Source organism: Nilaparvata lugens, chromosome 9, assembly GCF_014356525.2.
Source record: "Nilaparvata lugens isolate BPH chromosome 9, ASM1435652v1, whole genome shotgun sequence".
NCBI classification, from domain to species: Eukaryota; Metazoa; Arthropoda; class Insecta; order Hemiptera; family Delphacidae; genus Nilaparvata; species Nilaparvata lugens.
In genome coordinates this window covers 33,821,447-33,841,358 of record NC_052512.1, presented here as the reverse complement: position 1 = coordinate 33,841,358, position 19,912 = coordinate 33,821,447, and the positions used below count along the sequence as shown (strand labels likewise).

The window sequence follows — 19,912 nt, the reverse complement described above, 5'->3', positions numbered from 1 at the left end:
TTGGTCCACTTTAATTCCCTTGTTTATATTAGTAGTTTTAAAACATTCAATAACTATCCTATTATCTTCTTGAAATGTATGAATTCAAGACTACTTTCATAAAATAGAATTATAGAATTAAAAATATTATTTTATTAATTCCAAAGGGTACTATCATTTTATTTTATAAATATTCTATTATAATTCCTCGATGCTACTCTATTCCTTTCAAATGTTGTTACGATGTGTAGTCTACAGAATGTGAAAAATTTAGTACTAAAATACGTTCATTCACAGAAGAATAATTTTATCCACAATTCACTTTGATTTTCATTCATCAAACCAATACTGTATTCACACTGTATAACGGCTACGGAACGCCTCATTTGAATACTCATGGCTAGCTACTTTTATAGGGTCAATGCCTTGCGAAAAATTGCATGCTATTGCTCAATTCCAGTTTCCCGACTCTGGCAAACGCTCTATTTCAATAATAATTATTCTCACAGAACATGATTTCCATAGTATAGAAAATTCGGGTGCAGATTGACAATAAATGTTGTAAGTAACAGGGAAATTGGATGTTGAATAGTAATTTGTAGGCCTATAGGACATGAATTCTTTAGGGGTGAGTTTTTCAATTCGAAGTTTATAAAGCAGATAGTGAATAACATTGGGAGTGACAACTATATTTTTAGACTAGCTGTCAGGCTCGCTTCACTCGCCATATCCGTCTGGACCCCCGACTGGATCGTCCAAAAATGAAATCAGCGGGCTCGCTTCGCTCGCCTGCATTTTTCATTTGAGCAAGCTTCATTCCATCAGAAAGTCAAAGTACTGAGAAAACGCAGAAAAGCTGCGAAAATCGTTGGAAAAACGCTCATTTTGGGCGTATCTTTGATAAAATATTAAAGTCACCTCATCACAAAATGTTTAGACCCTAGCTAAACCTCTGAACCTAATTTGAAAATTTTCTGTCTGTTACTTGATGAAATAACTGAGAAAACGCAAAAAAGCTAATTTTGGGTGTATCTTTGGCGTTATTTAAAATTCCTTCTAACACAACATTATTACACCCCAGCTGAGCTTCTATAGTAAATTTGAACAATTTCTGTTCATTTGTTCTCGATAAAGCTGAGAGGGGGAATAACCAGTTTTCTGGTTATCAGTTTTCAAAAAAGCAAAGAGAACGCGAAAAGAATCAAGGCCCATTCCCAGCAGCATACCTCCCAAATTTGAAAGTTTTTGTGGATTTTCAGTTCCGTTGATGGGTGAATGAGTTCCACCCATTTGGCTAATATAAGCCAATCAAGCTCATAACCACCAGAGCCATATACAAAGTGACCAAATTGAAATTGTCGCTGTTAAGACCTGTAATAACATATGGGGCGGAAAACTGGAATATCACAAACTTTGATGCACCCAAGCTCAGGATATTTGAAAGGAAAGCTGTAAAAAGAATCAAATCCATGGAGACAATCTATGAAGAAATCTATGAAGGAGGTGAATCGAGGCAGCGGACCAATCGTGAAATAGATTATATTCTTAAATGAAGAGACATTGAACGTCATATAAAATCCCAGAGGCTACAATGTATAAGCTCATTGTATGGATCATATTCATTTATACAAATCATTTTTTTTTTGTATGAGGCTACTTGAATAAATAATAAATAATGTCATGTACCCTTTTTCTTCAAATCTTCAGAGCTATTTTCAAGTGTGAATAATTTTACATTCCGAAAAGACATCGATCAGATGCAGTTATGTGAAACACCGCCAATTTACATGATACATGAATAGACGTAGAACATACATGTTTTTACCTATTTCCAGAGTTATAACACAGAAAAAAGATTGCATAAGAAGATATCCCATGGTATAGGGCGTTATGTTCCAAATTACACTGTAAACTCAAGCCGTTAGTCCTTCTTCTTCAAGCTATGTGACGCTGGTAGTCTCTCTTAAACCCCGCACACAAACATCGATTTTTGTTTGTACGATATTTTGCCGTCCTTATGAATTCTATCAGATTAAACAGAGCTTGACAAACATCATCTGTTTAAAATCATCTGTTCAATCTAATCTAATTCAATCTATGTGCGGGGCTATACTGTGCCGTTCTTACACTCTCAATCTACCAAAACAGTAATAATAGCCTGTACCCTCAGGGTACAGAAGCTGATCATGAGGGTCATCAATCAGAAGCCTCCACGCTATTCATCAGACCAGCTATTCAATGAGTTTGACGTGATGGATCCAAGACAGCTTTACTCCAAGGTGATTCTATGCAGATTACACAAGAACCCAACAACATTTCAAACCAGAAACCACAACCACAACACCACATACACGAATCTTCTCATCACCAGTGTTGCAAGGAAGGCACTATACCAGAGACATATCAATCATTCAGCACCAAAATTATATATTCTACTTCCTGCAAACTTTAAACAGATTAATCATCCTAGAGAGTTCAAAACAATAGTACACAACTGGTTGATGAGCAAAGGAAGACAGAACATGGAAAACATTATTTCAAACAACTAAACACCTGATGACTTACTAAACAGTAACTAATTAATAATATGCACAAAAAAAAACAAACAAAACCTACTCTAGAACATGTGGAGTAGGTCAATTTCCACACAGAAAACACTAAACAAGTAGATGACACATTATACGAATTTTTTGTAACTAACTATTGTATGTAATTGTAGTTTATCTAATATTTTGTGTAATTGATGTTGTAGTTTTAGTTTATTTTGGGAAATAAACATTTATTATTCATTATTGACCAAGTGAGGTCTAAGATTCAAGTCGATGGTTTGGCATTTCTCTTAATGTTTAAATATTTGAATGTTTGAATGTTCAAATGTTTGAATGTTTATATGTTGCGCATTTACGGCGAAACGCGATATTCGATTTTTATGAAATTTAACAGGAATTTTCCTTTTTTAATTGCGCGTTGACTTATATACAAGGTTTTTGGAAATTTTGTATTTCAAGGATAATATAAATGGAAAAAGGAGCCTCCTTCATACGCCAGTATTATAGTAAAAATCAGACTATAGGATTATTCATCATAAATCAGCTGACAAGTGCTTGATTACACAGATGTGTGGAGAAGCCAGTCTATTGCTGTATTTCCATGAGGTCTATAGTTTCAATCAGGCCCCTGTTTCATAAAAATTTAGAAGTCCTGTAATACAGGAACAGCTGATTTTATCGGCTATATTGAGCATGTAACTGGAATGGTGATTCTCATGTATTACAGGACTTGTAACTTTTATGAAACAGGCCCCAGGTACTGTAGATGAGAATACTGCGAGAGGTCCACTGTTCACAGAACTACTAGTTATTATAGTAGTTACAGTGATTGGCTTGAGTCAACAAAGAACTGGAATTAAAATTGAAACATAAACAACCGATAATATGGAATATCTTCTTCTGCTATCTTTCATCTATGGTTATTCATTTCAAACTGTCAACATAGATTAAGTGGGAAGCGCTGTTATTGATATGAATAATGATGATAATAGATCTCACTACAGCATCCTCAGCTTTATGCGTTCTATACAACACCAGTCGATCACTTTTTGTCAAATCATAGATCTCACTCACACAATCTCCGGTGCTGATTCGATCACAAACTGTTCAATTTCTCTTCTAATATCAGTTGCTCCCGATTTCACCACACTCACCGTTGCTGATTCGAAAATGAAACAGTTGCATAAGAGCATACGTCAACCTTTGTGAAACACTACTCATAACTAAGAATATTACAACTTTTATATTACACTGTTTTTTTTTATTATCTGAGGCCTAGTGTCTCTCCAATATTTTTGCACAAGTACCGATATTTAGAATATTTCAACTGATTGTTGGTATTCTACCAAATGCGTATTTGGTTTGAATTTGTTTACTAATAAACACAGGAGAAATTAATATTAACCACAAATGGAAATTACTGATACATTGCATGTATTCAAATTCTAATGAATCAATTATTATTATCAAACGAGAATCCAAATCATATGCTGTAAATCACCCCGGAGACTTCTGCTACAGTAAAATATTGTCAACAGGGTAAACAGCTAGATGGAAATTCGAAGAGTGCTAATATTCAAAAAATATTTGTCAGCCCAGGAATACTATTATCATGGAAATGATAATAGGAGAAATGTTTATCATTTAATTAGGTAAATTTAATGATAATATTATACCTTCTAGGTAGATTAGTCAAATATACAATATGAAATAGCATACATTTAGGATAATAAATACATTTAAATACATTCATATTTATTTCGAATATTTCCTTGGTGGATTCAATTGTATGTTGCTTTGTACAGAAGACAAAATGGGGATACTTGTCTCTGAAGCCTGCTGTAAAAAATGGCGTCCATAACATCATCGACCAATAGGATTGAAGAGGTGTGTTGCACAACAGAGCTGGTCGCCTGTGATTGGTTACAGAGTTGGAGAGATCTGCTGAAATTTACAGTAGTACCAAGTTTGACCGCTAGATTGCAGCTTCCGATATCTGAAGCATTTTGCATAGCCAGGACTTCCTATATACCAGACCTGCGCCTACAAAAAAATGGACGTTGTAGGTGGTGGCCGGCATTGATATTCTAAACGAGAACTAGACGAACTGAGATTTCTACAAACTGAGACGCTCTCTAATAGCTGATTAGTGACCTTTTTCTCATCAGGAATTTCTATAAGACCACCACATACGATGGCCATTTTTTTCTAGACTCAGGTCTGGTAGTATATAGGAGGTCCTGGAATAGATAATAGAAAAAGAAGTTGGAGAAGAAAAGAGAAAATAATAGAATGAAAAGAGGAAGAAGAACAACAACAAGGAGGGAAGTCTTGTTCTCTTTTTTTGTGATTGAATTATACGAAGTCCAGTTTTGAATTATATAAATATTTTGAACCACATGATTCTTTGAATTCTTCTCTTGGTATCCCTATCGAGCGAGATTAGAAGATAACATTTTTTATTTTAAAGTTTGAAAAAAATATAATGTATTATCATCATCATCATCATCGTCATGAATTAGGCTTTTCAAGCCTGTTCCGGCGTTCATCTCTTCCTCGGTCTACCAATACTTCTTCTGCCTAATGGCTTGTGGAGTAGGGCATTCAATGGGAAACGGCATTCTAAGGACATGTTCTGACCACTTATTTCTATATCTTATTTCCACTAAGATAGACCACTTATTTCTAATCTATAATTTTCAATCAATTACCATATTTCTTTTTTTTCAGATGTCCTCTTGCTACTCTCATGTAGCCTACAAGGATCACTCAGCAACAGAGATGTCAATGACCTCATCCAGACCTCCTCACGCCTCAGCCAGAGCACCCAGTATACACCTCACGCCTCCTCACCTCACGATCTCGATTTGAGACGAACTCCCGCCGCAGCAACTCATCGATGGAGCTCAGATTCGCACAAAACAGACTACGAGAAAGACTCATCCACCCCAAGAAACCAGGGAAAAGTAGAAGATGATGCGGAAGATGTTGGAAAACTGGGTGACCAGACTAGAATTCAAGACGATTCTATCCAACAGATAAACCTGGAAAATGGAGAAGATGAAGCGTCTGAGAGATTGAGCCAAACAACTTCTGTTCATACGCCTACATACTTCTCCTATAGCACCACTAGGCGTGCTAATTCTCGAGATAGGGTGAATGGCACATCTAATCCGAATAGGAATTTGAAAGGCCGACGAAATGAGGGTGGAAATTACAGTCAAAATAGTACAAGACTCGAAAACGGTAGAAGAAATGGTAGAAATAGTTCAACTATTGTAATAAATGACAATCGAGATGACGTCATTGATGAGACTAGTACAAGTATTGTTGATGATGAAGATAGTACAAGAATTACAAGTAGGAAAAATAGCTATAAGACGAATAGTAGGGGGTATGGCTACACACAAACTGATGCCATAACCTCATCCCAACCCACCATGACATACTCTAGTGATATTTTGAAAGTAATCTCTCCCAAACTGTCTACATTTGGGAGAAGAGTTAACAGCACTGATGAGAATAGTTATACCACGAAATTACTTCCGTCTGATCAGGTACCTACCTCTAGAACGACAATCAGGTATAGAACTACAACGACTACCGATGCAAGTCCCAGGGATAGTAGGATTCTAACAGGACGTAGAAAAGTCAATAGGGAAGAATCCACCACGGATAGTGACAAATATTTGGAGAGGATACAAGAGCAAATAACATTGAGTAGTTCAACTGGTTCACAGAGTTACCATGATGCTAGTAAGAATTCAGAGTACAAAAAGAAACCGTTGAAGAAGGACACTGAAGTGGAATCGGTGATAATTGTAGGGGGGAAACAGAGCCACATGAAAGAATCAGCGAAAATGAAAGAACCATCAGATATAACACAAAAAACTACTGAGTCATGGGATGAAAGACACAAACGCTTGAAAGAGTCGGGGAAACTGAGAGAATCGGTGACACAGAAACCCACCGAAGTGTTGGAAGATAAGTATAGCACAATAATCGATTCCTTGTCTAAGGGTAGCGGCAATATTCCTCAGAACATTATCATAGAAAGCCAGAAAAACGTCACAATCAACAATGAGCCTGGTACAAATTTGTTGGATACCGTGGAGAGTAAGGAGACCAATGAGAAACGAGAGACTAAAGCAAAGGAAGACGATGAATCTAAGAATGGAGGAGATGTTATTCCTGTGATAATAAAGAATAGTGTGGTGGGAGAGGGGGTGAGTGAAGTTTTGAACAAAACCAACAGTTTCAGGCTTTCTGGGGATGTACGACCAAACAACGAGAGTTTGTTTTCATCTGGCAACTCGGGAGTGAATGTTGGCGAGCGTAAAGAGCTCTCAGATAGTAGTGAAAACTTGGAAAATTCTGATAGAAAAAAACTACCTGATGTGATAGAAGAAAATCAGGAAATTAAAAAGAAAATTCACAGTCTGAAAAAACCAACCAGTGGTGGGAAAGTTGATGATGGTTTTGATGACAACACATCTTCAGCTGTTCCCACTCTTGAACTTAATAGAACAACCGTTGGCGGAGAATCTGGGGGTGACAAGAACGAAGAAGAGAATAAAATCAAGAAGATTAACGAATTGCAGAAAACAAGAATCATTTCGTCAACATCTCGGATAACCAGCAGCTCCAGTAGCAGGCTTGGATCCATGATACAACATGTATACACAACTTATGCTTCGAATAATTTGGAAAACAACATACTGACGACATCGTCACCTATGTTCCACGGTTTTACATCGACCACACCAAGAATCAATCATCACTTCTCGTTCAAAACGACTACAGAACAGTCTCAACCGGCCGAGAATTTCATCAAACAAATTCCTAGTTTCTATCCGAGGAAAACATCGCATGAGTCATCCACATCCACTGTGTTGACCACTGAGGAGACGCCCGAGGATCACAGTAGAGAAGTGACGGCAGAGCATTCCAGAAAAACTTACTCTACCGACGGGACCAGCTATTCTAAGCCAGGTAAACTACGCATTTTCATTAAATTAAATCTTAAGTTATCCTCTAATATCAAACCATGGAGAGAAGATATGAGTTATCCTTATATTATATCAAATCATAGAGAAAAGTAAAAATATAAATCCAAGTATCCTTTTCAATTATTTTTATTTCTATTCATATTGAAAGTAGTCCTAAAAAAAGAAGACCATAGAGAAAATATATGAGTTATCCTCATATATCAAACCATAGATAATAATTATTAATGCAATTTTAAGGAAGTGATGTTTCAGGTTTTAAAAGTAGACGACTGAATTGCTTTTTATGCGTCTTTGATTAACAATTGTAATTGAACGAAAATCCAAATTGAATGCTGTAATTCACCCAAAGACTTCTGCTATTGCAAATATTGACAACAGGGTAAACAGCTAGATGGATCAATGAGCGCTACTATTGAAATATAAGATGTTTCAAAGCTCATCTGAAGGACTATCTGGTGGGAATGTCTTTGTACTCCTTTCAGGAATTTGTTCAGGTGTAATTTTATGCTATTTCGACATTGACTGTATTTGTGTGATGTTTTATTCTTTTAATTTTCTCTGTTCTATGTGACAACATGTGTATGTGACAATATTCAAATTAAAATAATTCAAATACAAATAATCTTTATTCCTTCTTTACAACATAGGTACTTTACAAAAATAGCAAGCGAGATACATATAGTACACGGAATTCCCCCACAAAGACCAATCGTCTGCGTGTGGAGGAGAGTTCCATGGACAACACATTTGCAATCACAAAATATTTTTTATAATAATTACAAAGTAAATGAATATTTTTTTTAAAATAAGTAAAATAAAGAAAGATAACTTATTCATAATGAGAGGATGGCTCTGAGACCGTGTCACCACAGTATACATACAGTACGGAAACTTGGCTAGTACCCTGACGCTAAAATCCGCCATCTTGTTAGGAAGCGCCGCATTGTAATAGTATTGATGGTAGGTTCGGATCACTTTAATGATCCGGATCAATTGATCTCGTTCACTGCTAAGAGCCAATCAGAAGACCAGGATTGGAACTTTCCAAGGTCACGTGACGTGTTTAGTATTGGGATCATGTAAAAAGCATTGGTTAGATAGGCGATTTATTACAAGTTTCCATTCTGTACTTATTCTGTGGTGTCACGCTGGGTTACAAATAAGAGAAAGGACTAATTTATCATTAAAAAAAAAAATTCAATGTACTTGTACATTTGATGAATCAATATGATTGATTGATTGATTGATTGATTGATTCAAAAATCATTTGTCATTTGGAACAAATTATTCCCGGGCTGACAAATAATTTTTGAATAGTAGCGTTCATCAAATTTCCATGTAGCAGTTTATCCTGTTGTCAATATTTGCAGTAGCAGAAGTCTTCGGGGTGAATCACAGCATTTAATTTGGATTTTCGTTTCATAATAATTGTTAATTCATTAGCATTTGAATAATTGCAATATCTCAGTAATTTCCACCTTCTTTTATTCTTATACAAAATATAATTATTTTCTATAAAACATTGTGAGTTTATGAAAAAATAAACACAAATTTACGTTGATCGACTTTTTTTTATGTCAAGTGAATTTGAACTCTTATTATGTTGCCTTCATTGCCAGGTCACCCGTTGAGCTCCACAATGAGATCAAGCCCCGGTCAGAAAAATAGTTCCATGGTCTACAAGACTGCAAAAGACCACTCACATGCCAGAGACAACTATGATGGACTATTCAGATGGTAAATAAACATGTACCTATTTATGCTTTTTTCCATTTCGTATTTATTAAATAAAATATATAGGGAGCAAAAGATGATGAAACAGTCATGTCGCTTCCATGATACAACAGAGTATACAAACTTACAACAGGTCTATCTAAAAAAACATCTTAAAAATAATCCTATTTGACATTATTTTCATATATACACACATCGATTTTTGTTCGTACGATTTTTTACCATCCATATACATTCTATTAAACATATGCTATTTGTCAAGTTCCGTTTAATCTGATAGAATTCATAAGGACGGCAAATATCATACAAACAAACATCTATGTGTGTGCAACTGACTTTACATGGAATAAATTCAGGACTGTTAGGCCCACCGCAAAGTAGACTCACGCTAATCCACGGAAAGCAACCCACGCCGTGGGATGTTTTGTGAACCATTGCTAGGCTTCTCTAGACATCTGTATAATAAATGCAATGAATAATCCACTTGTCAGCTGATTGATTATGATTTATTTCTATAGCAATCGATTAAAACCGAGGAGATTTTTTGATCGAAAGTTTTGTAAAAGCATTGCTAGCAATGGCGCGCCGCAAACTGCACCCAGCCGAGAATTTTCTACGAAATTGATTATGGTTTGCGATTTTTTCACAGTTTTCGTGGAACTGGGTCACTCGTTCGTTGTACTGCGCAAGCCTACAACTGCGCTAGTCTTTGAAAACTTTTATGAATTAAATCTCTAATAAATTATACGTAAACCGATAGGCTACACCAATGTACCTAGAATACATGTATTCTACATGTAGGCTTCACTATATGTTTCTAGCATGTCGAAAGTTTCATGTGTTCTGCTCGGAATGTTTCGACATTGATGAACATAATCATTAATTAAAAAATAACTATAGGTCGGATAAAAATGATTCAGACACCAATAGTGAGAAGACATTTTCCCCGTTATTTTGATACAACATTCTCACTCATCATGACATCCCTTAATTCTAAGGGAAGTAATAGAGAAATCAATTTTGGGCGATGTTATAGTTTCTTCATTCCCTTAATTTTTTGGCAACACAATTTTTTTGGTAATTTCTTCGGTTGGAGGTTGGAGGGCCAGTCAATATAAGTTGAGACAATTCACTCCCAGTAACAACAAGAAAAATAATGTAATATCAGTCATTTAGAAAAGAAATCAAGAAATTCATATAACAACTAGACAACGTGATTTTCTCTCTACTGTATTTAATATAGGTATAAATCTAATTAATAATAACAATATAAAAATCTTGTAGTACCTTTATTTTTCTAAAAACTTCAAGATAGTTCAATAGTTGAACTATCTTAAAGTTTTTAAAAAATAAAGGATACTACAAGATTTTTATATTTTTTTTAATACAGTTTTTTCAGCTATACTTAACTGTTGTTGGGGTAGTCATGTTCCACGCTACCGTGGGTTCACAGTAACCCACTTGTCAGCTGATTGATTATGAATAATTCTATAGGAATGGTTTATAAAACGTCTCACGGCGTGGGTTGCTTTTCGTGGATTAGCGTGGGTCTACTTTGCGGCGGGCCTTATTCATGAGCCAGTCACAAACACATCGATTTTTGGACTAGTCATAGCCATAGAATAAAATAATCTGGATGATTAGTATAGAAGTTCTCTCTGCCATGGCGTGAAATAGAACTGTAAATTAGAATAAGAACATTTTTGCAATTCTAACCATGTAGTGCCATTCCGTTAGTTTTACACATAAAGCTGCGTACAGACTCTTGAGCGCCACAAACACCCGTATTTAACTTTTCATCAATTGATGCTACGCTGATTATAGCTGTACCTGTTTTTCTCTGTACAAATACAGATATAATCAGCTGATAAGTGGAATGTGCGCTCAAGTCTGTACATTGCCAATAATGAAACAAACTAGTAACCCACTGGGTTGAGGAACTCGCTCATGACCTATTATATCGAAATCTTTGAAACCTGCAACTATCATTAAAACAGAGATGGTGAAAATTATGGAAACAGCTAAATATTTATCACACAAGAAAATTTTGAATCCTATTTGAAATGGAAAATTATTTCTCTGTCGCTTCAACATCTTTGTCCCTCATATGAATCCTAATTCATTTTTTCTTTTTTGAATGAGAAGATGGTCATGTGATACATGATTTCGATACAGAAATCCAAGAGAAAATGAATAGCGAAAACCGGACATTGATATCTCAAACCGTTTCAGTTTGTTATGTAAAAGTTGTAAGTTATGTTGTACATCTCTAGCTGGAATCATTTGTCAGGGAATGAAGGACTGTCTGTGGGATAGCTCCTAAATATGCTCAGCTGATGTTATGAATGAATGGATAGAAAAACTTTAGTAATTTCTTGCAATGAATACTGCAGCTGACTCAATGATAAATTTTTCTCTTATGCACTTTCAAAGTCATTTGTTATATCCTGGAAAAGGATGGAGGAGTCGGTAAACTTTGTTGTCCAACGAACTTGAATAGGGTCGAAAAATAGTGCTCAAAATTTGATGCTGATGGATCAAATCTTTCAAAAGTATCTGTTTAGCATAGATGTTAAAACAAGAAGAAACTGAATAATTATGTTGATTTAAATGAATAACTCTTTTTCCAGGAACAGTCAAAACCTCATCGACGAAACCATCCTCCACAAAAGAGATGTCCATCTTGTTTCCTGTCTGGTCGCCAACAACTCAGAGAACAAAGTCAGACAGAACCTCTCCAACCACTTATGGGATTCCAACTGCAACATTCATCACCTCGGAAACACCTTCAAGTAATACTTGGTCACCCTTGGGTTACTCCAGTAGAGTTACAAGTAGTTTTGTAGATGAGACATCTCCTACAGCTCCAACAAGCTCCACCAGTAGACTTTTGCAATCATCCAAAACTTCTGTTGATGCTTCAGTTTACCCTGATGCAACAACTGTTCCCACATTATCATTGAGTATCACCACAGCAGAATCACCCACCCAAGTAGATGCTATAGAGTCTGCCGAAAAAAGTTCCATCCAGAATGTATCTACATCGAAATCATTTTCCAGTAATTGGGAAACTACAGATTCATCAAGCGATGAACACATTTCAACATCAGCTCCTTCCTCGGAAATAACCAATACTTGGGAAACTACTTTAAGTACTGGAAACTCTTCTAATGTTCTACAAAGCAACATCACCAGTGAAAGCTCATTGGAGACATCATCTCCTCATCCATCATCAGATGATGAAAACTTGGAAACAACCAGAACATTTTTCGAATCCACAAATTGGTCCACTTATGAGGATGGAAAGAGTACTGAGGATTTACAGTTTGGTGATGGGGATTTGAGATGGAAGAGCACCACTAGTGCAAATTCGGAGAGAAATTCAACTGAAAAAGAGATGACAACAGTTTCCGGGTATGGGAGTGAAGAGGAAATTGGCTCAACGTCATTTGGTGATTTCACTACAACTTTAGGGCCTGAAATTACATCAAAGTCATTGGAAAACTCAACCTCGAGAGGAGGATTTGATGGCGTAACTCCTTCAAGGTCATATCCTACATCAAATTCTGCCCACCACGCTTCTTCCAATTCGATTTCAAAACAGAATTCAACATCAAAACCACAGGATTCCCTTCAAAACTCAACATTGAAACCACAGGATCCCCATCAAAACTCGACTTCGGAATCACAGGATTCCCATCAAAACTCAACATTGAAACCACAGGATTCCCATCAAAACTCAACATCAAAACCGCGTGATTCCCTTCAAAACTCAACATCAAAACCGCATGATTCCTATCAAAACTCAACATCAAAACCGCGTGATTCCCATCAAAACTCAATATCAAAACCACAGGATTCCCATCAAAACTCAACATCAAAACCACAGGATTCCCATCAAAATTCAATATCATTCTTGAGTAACAACCGTACCACAACTACAAAAACTCCAACACATGATACGGAGGACTTTTTCGAAACAGATGAAGAGGAAGTACATACAACTACTCCGACCTCGACTGAAGGTGAATTTGAACAAGGCAATGAAGAAGAGGATGATAAATCGATTAGTAATGCACCAACATCAGTGACACCAAACAAAGATAATCGGATAAATCGTAATGAGAGTGTAAGTGATGCAGAGATTACAACGGAACGGAATAATTTCGTGATGAAGATTTCTACGACAGATAGTCCCATGTCGACCCATCCCTGGATTACAGATTCTAAAGAGGAGGGATCGACCACTATTCCAATTAGAGTGAATGACAGCAGTACAACCACTGTACCCAGTAAGTATTTTTGTCTTATTCACATAGTATACTGAACATTGTTATTACTAGAGTCTAATTTATTCAGTAAGTACAGTCTATACAAAATTACTTTTGACCTGGAGAGAAATGCAGTCATAGAAAAGTAGGGATACAACAGCGGTGATGTTGCCGTTTTAAAGTGGTCTAGCCCAATCAAATTTTTTTGAACCTAACAAAAATCAAGCAAATTGATTTTATTGCTTTAATCGGTCCATTTGGGTACTATAGTGAGGTCCACGTTATAATGGCAGTGAAGAAAGATAGGAAAAAAAACGTTGCCAAGTCTCTCCATTCTGCCACTGACTGTACACAGCTGTTACTCAATTCATCCCATCAAATTTGATTTAATAATAATTATCATTTCCTTGATAAAATAATCAATTTAATGTCAAATTAATGAAAAAAATATTTTTTTTTTATAATTTGATTCAAAAGTTTGCTTTCATAACTGAGATCAGATTTTTATTTTTATAAAAACCTGAAATGGCGGCTAATTTAAAAACCTTGTGATACAACAATCTGGATTTCAAAACAAAAGAAATTGAGTTATTTGGTAGTTATTCTATTCCAATTTCTTCTAAAAATAGAAATCCTTTCTATAATAAGTAATTTCCATGGAAGTGATTCTAAAATAACCTTCCAATATTATTTATACCGGTACGAGTAGGTCTAACCTTCACGTGTCGGCTAAATGAAGGATGGATGAAGCCTAGGATGGTTGGTTATCAACTTTTAAAATGTCATTTCAGGTATTTTAATTTGTTTCTCATACGGTAATGTCTAAAAATTATTTAATTGTTCCAAAGATACATATTTAATCAATCATACGACTTGTTTACTCAAGTATTTTGATAGAATGAAGAAAAAAATGGCGGCTGAGAATTGTTTGTTTACTTTTGTTCAGTCACTGTCAAAAGTAAAAATAAAATATTCTGTCAAACTGACAACATTGCAAAGCGAGAGAGAGATACCGCTATCTGTTTTGTTGTATGACAGAAAAGGACAGCAACAGTATTGTCAATCATACACTGCCATTATAACGTGGACCTCACTATAGTAAGAGTGATCTATGGTTTCCCACCAAAATTTCTGAAGGCATAACTTTTGGCCGCCTGAAAACCACGAGATTTTCGTACCTTTTCCATTTTTTTCCCCGATATCTCTAAAACTGATTATTCTCTCAATATTTTCATTCTTTAATTTTTTAAAGAGCATCAAATTATCCACAAATTTCATCCACAAAACGTTTTTCTATCTCCAATAGGAAGCCAATTGCAGGAAGCAGGCTGCCAAAAGTTATGGCTTCAGAAATTTCGGTGGTAAACCATTAACACAATAGAATAAATTTCCTTAACTTTTGTTTGGTCGGGGCACATTATAATGTGTCAAATTATAATCTGTCCCAAAATTACTTGACTGGGCTAGTCAGTTTTCTCCAATTTCTAGTGAGTGTTCAAGTGTTCATGATACACGTACTCAGTTTCCTCTCTGAAAGCACTGAATCGACTCAGTCTCATTTATTTACATTGAATAAAAAAGACTAAGAAATTGTCAAAAAAACACTGATTTATTGATACTTAGAAAGACCGGTTTCGGTTATTACACCATTGTCAATCTCTGATAAATAGAGGTTTTAGATTGACAATGGTGTAATAACCGAAACCGGTCTTTCTAAGTATTAATAAATCAGTGTTTTTCACTATTTCTTAATCTTTTTCGTTCAATATGAATAATTACCACAATATCAACTTCTCAACTACACAAAAAGTTATTGACCGAGCGAAGTGAGGTCTAAGATTCAAGACGACGGTTTGGCATTTCTCTCAATGTTTAAATGTTTATATGTTGCGCATTTACAGCGAAACGCGGTAATAGATTTTCATGAAATTTGACAGGTATGTTCCTTTTTTAATTGCGCGTCGACATATATACAAGGTTTTTGGAAATTTTGCATTTCAAGGATAATATAAAAGGAAAAAGGAGCCTCCTTCATACGCCAATATTAGAGTAAAAATCAGACTATAGAATTATTCATCATAAATCAGCTGACAAGAGTGATTACACAGATGTGTGGAGAAGCCAGTATATTGCTGTATTTCCATAAGGTCTATAGTTTCAATCAGGTACTTGTGGATGAGAATACTGCGTGAGGTCTACTGTTCACAGAACTACTAGTATAGCTTGCTGAAACAGTACAAACATAAACAGTACATTCATTTATTTACTAATTTGTTGATACAAAATGAATATGATCGGGATAGAACAACAGGCATAGCCCCAAACTATTATGTTCCCAAATTTTCTATCGACAAATTGGCAACTGCGCTTTCGATTCTGCATTCGATACTGAAATCGGCTGATCTCCTTCCATTTCTTTGTTCTGCATATCCCTCCAAGTCAAAAGTAATTTTGTATGGACTATAGTATAATAGTACCTATTTAATTTGTTCATCAGCACTTTCTATATTGAACCTCTCACCACTCTTGTGCTCTCACTCATATCCCAAGGTTACCTTATTTTTTTTCTCCCTCTAATTTTGATGATGTACTTATTGTATGTATTAATCAAAAAAAGAATCAATCTCAAAGCTATCACGAAAAATAGTTTTACAAATAGCTATATGTTGTTCTTATCATGTACTTATTATTATTACTTTCCGTATTTTTCTCACGCACAAATTTTAATAATTCTCAAATTTCTTTAGCCTTCATTTCCTGTCTACATTGTCAGGTCTATGGTCATCGCTGAGTGATTATAAATTATATTGATTAAATTTGAAAAGTATTTTATTGAATAACTATTCTGAAAAATTTATATTTCTAGAAAATTTTATTTCTTTCTCAATTAACAGTACCATGAAGAATTCATCCTTGGAGTTTCATGAATTTATCTCTTACCGAATTTGAAATGATCTGTCCCAAAAATTTAAACTTTAGGCGCTCATATCTAATAAAGTAATGATCGGGAAAAATTTTCCTGAGAAAACTTTTATAGCTTGTTTGCATACGAATAGAAAAACTTTAAAAAATATCACCAGTAGAAAGTTCTGTTTAGCCTTTTGCACAGCCTTAATGGACTAGATTTTTAACTGATCGATCAATAAACTAATATAATATAATAATAATAATAATAATAATAATAATAATAATAATAATTTGTTCGACCAAAAACAAACATTGTACAAACAAATTGAAATAAAATAACATAACTGGTGTAGCACACGCATGCACAATACATGTTTATCATCATAGTCTAAATGAAGCCCCAAAGGTAATCCTGTGTGGGGCCTTTCTTCGTATATTTAATCACAATGATCAAACAAAAGATAGAAAAAATTGAAAGAAGGAATATATAGAGTCTTACATTAATAGTATACAAAATCTTAAGAAACTACAAAATTTCAAAAAAGAATCAAGAGAAAAAAATGTAAACTAAAATAATATATCATATTGCAATTTAAACAGTTCTCCGTGCGGGCAGCACATTCCAAATGATAATTATCGATTCTTCAGTCAACAGATGAAGCCATGCAAAATATAAGTGCTATGACACAATATAATTACATAAATAATTCAAATTCCCAACCATACAGAAAACTAAATCAAACATGAAAAACAAAATTTCAACAACTTTCGAGCATGAAAACCTTCTTAAAAACAACTGCGTATCATCAATCGCAACAATGAATTTTTTAATCTGGCCTTTACTATTTGGCTATATTGACACTCCTGTAAGTCAGGTTGCAAGGCATTGTAAAGCTTACCACCTACATATCTGAAAAATCTTCTGTTATGCTCAAGCCTAGGTATATGTAATTGAACTCTATTTCTATAGCGTACATTATAATCAGCGATATGGGTTTGTGTTGTCAAATGACTTTTATTTTTGAAAGTATCCAAAACTGCTTTAAACGAAAAGGAATATGTGACTGGTAATACATCAAGGGATCTGAACAGGGGTAGCGAGTGTTCGATCCTTGGCTTGCCACAAATCAATCTTATAAAATGCTTTTGAACTGTTTTATAAATTTATGGCACTGATTTGAAATTCCGTTCAGTTGATTATTCTGATTCCACATCATTATCAAGTGAATAATTGCAATAGCCTCCTCACTCTTACTGGATGATCAAACATTCTCTCCGCAGTATCTTCGTGGTGGCACGGAATGAACAATCTATAGAAGTATAGGATTCGCTTCCCCCGGTACTGTTAAGGCTGTGCGAAGGCTAAAAATAAACTTTCTACTGGTGATATTTTTCAAAGTTTTTCGATTTGTAGCCTATATCATAAAGCTATCAAAATTATAAAGTTTTCTCAGGAAAACATTTTTTTTTCGATCATTACCTAACTTTTGAGATATGAGCGCCTAAAGTTTAAATCTTTGGGACAGGACATTTAAATTCGGTAAGAGATAAATCCATGAGATTATGAGTATGAATTCTTCATGGTATTGTTGATTGAATAAAGCATTTTTTTTTGAAAATTCCAGTTGTTGAGGAAGTTATTCAATGTACCAAAAATGACCAGAAATAACTCAACTGAAAGCTGTTATTTTTGGTATTTTTTAGTAAATTGAATAACTTCCTCAAAAATTGATATTTTTAGAAAATTTTTATTCTATTCAATCAACAATACCATGAAGAAATTATCCTCTGAGTCTCATGGATTTATCTCTTACCGAATTTGAAATGTTCTGTCCCAAAAATTCAAACTTTAGGCGCTCATATCTCAAAAATGAATGATTGAAAAAAATGTTTCCTTCAATTTCGATAGCTTGATGATATACAAATCTAAAAACTTTGAAAAATATCACCAATATAAAGTTTATTTTTAGCCTTTAAACAGCCTTAAGAAACCCGTTTGACATGTTACTCCCTCTCTATCCCCCCACCCCCAAACAAGGAAGGCCCTCTCAAAATCTACCATAATGAATGTAAACGTAAGTTGAATACATTTAACCCCTGTTGTACTTGTTCACGAATGAAAGAGAGTTTTCTGTATTTATTTTACTGTGGATGGACTTTTTTTAACAATCTTATCAATGTTATTCTAGCGAGAGTTGATATTGCAAGACCAACTTGGCCTGTGCGACCTGTGACCAGTGAGCCAGACCCCGCCACGACGAACCCGCAGTACATGGGTCTTTCACTGCTCATCAAAGGATCCACTCTACAGGAAATATGCGAAGCGCAGCAATCTCTTAAACGAGCCATCATATTCCTATTCCGTAACACAACTGGCAGGTAAGATTAATTTGAACGAGGGCCTCACTTTGAAACGTGACTTGTAAAGTCCAAGTCCTGTAGCTTTGCCTATCGGCAGAGGGCCACCAGACTACAATACTACCCTTTCAAAAACATACAACATTCAAAAAAAAAATATATCTTCCCATAAGCAACAGATGCTCCTTTGTATCTTCTCAAAAGCAACGTGTTGGATCCGAAAAGATAGGCCTACACAAGGAGCTTCAATGTATCTTTCCATAAGCAACAGATGCGCTTTTGTATCTTCTCAAAAGCAACGTATTGCATCTGGAAAGATACACAAGGAGCTTTAATGTATCTATCCATAAGCAACAGATGTTCCTTTGTATCTTCTCAAATGCAACGTGTTGCATCCGGAAAGATACACAAGGAGCTTCAATGTATCTTTCCCTAAGCAACAGATGCTCCTTTGTATCTTCTCAAAAGCAACGTGCTGCATCCGGAAAGATACACAAGGAGCTTTAATGTATCTTTCCATAAGCAACAGATGCTCTTTTGTATCTTATCAGAAGAAACGTGTTGCATCCGGAAAGATACACAAGGAGCTTCAATGTATCTTTCTATAAACAACAAATACTCTTTTGTATCTTATGAAAAGAAATGTTTTGCATCTGGGAAGATACACGAGGAGTTTTAATGTTTCTGACCATAAGCAACAGATGCTCCTCTGTATCTTCTCAAAAGCAACGTGTTGCATCCGGAAAGATGCACACAAGGAGCTTTTTGGAGCTACTGTACACCCTTTTAGCACAACACAGCCTATCAGCTGACATTTGTTCAACATGCCCGCAGACAGGTGTGGCCCGGGCTTGAAAAATTACATCAAATATTTTTACTTTCCTTGCCCTATTACCATAGGTAAGGAAAGTATTGCTTTCCGAAAAAAATTTAGGTACCCCAACTTATACGTTTTAAGGTCCCCTGAGTCCAAAAAAAGTGTTTTTTTTTTGGTATTGGTCTGTATGTGTGTGTGTGTGTGTGTGTGTGTGTGTGGTGTGTGTGTGTGTGTGTGTGTGTGTGTGTGTTGTGTGTGTGTGTGTGTGCGTCTGTGTACAGGATATCT

The 19,912-nt window shown here is 35.3% G+C and overlaps 1 protein-coding gene across 1 annotated transcript in view; it reads left to right on the top strand.

The window, feature by feature from the left end:
- Positions 1-5,891: 5,891 nt before the first annotated feature.
- Positions 5,892-19,912, top strand: part of LOC111052328 (cell wall protein DAN4) — a 40,030-nt gene continuing 26,009 nt past the window's right edge. Inside the window, exons 1-4 of the mRNA XM_039435783.1 lie at positions 5,892-7,520; positions 9,157-9,274; positions 11,902-13,563; positions 18,639-18,828. Of these exons, the coding sequence (XP_039291717.1) occupies positions 9,241-9,274; positions 11,902-13,563; positions 18,639-18,828 (1,886 nt within the window). The 5' untranslated portion in view covers positions 5,892-7,520; positions 9,157-9,240. The remainder of the gene's footprint in view (positions 7,521-9,156; positions 9,275-11,901; positions 13,564-18,638; positions 18,829-19,912) is intronic.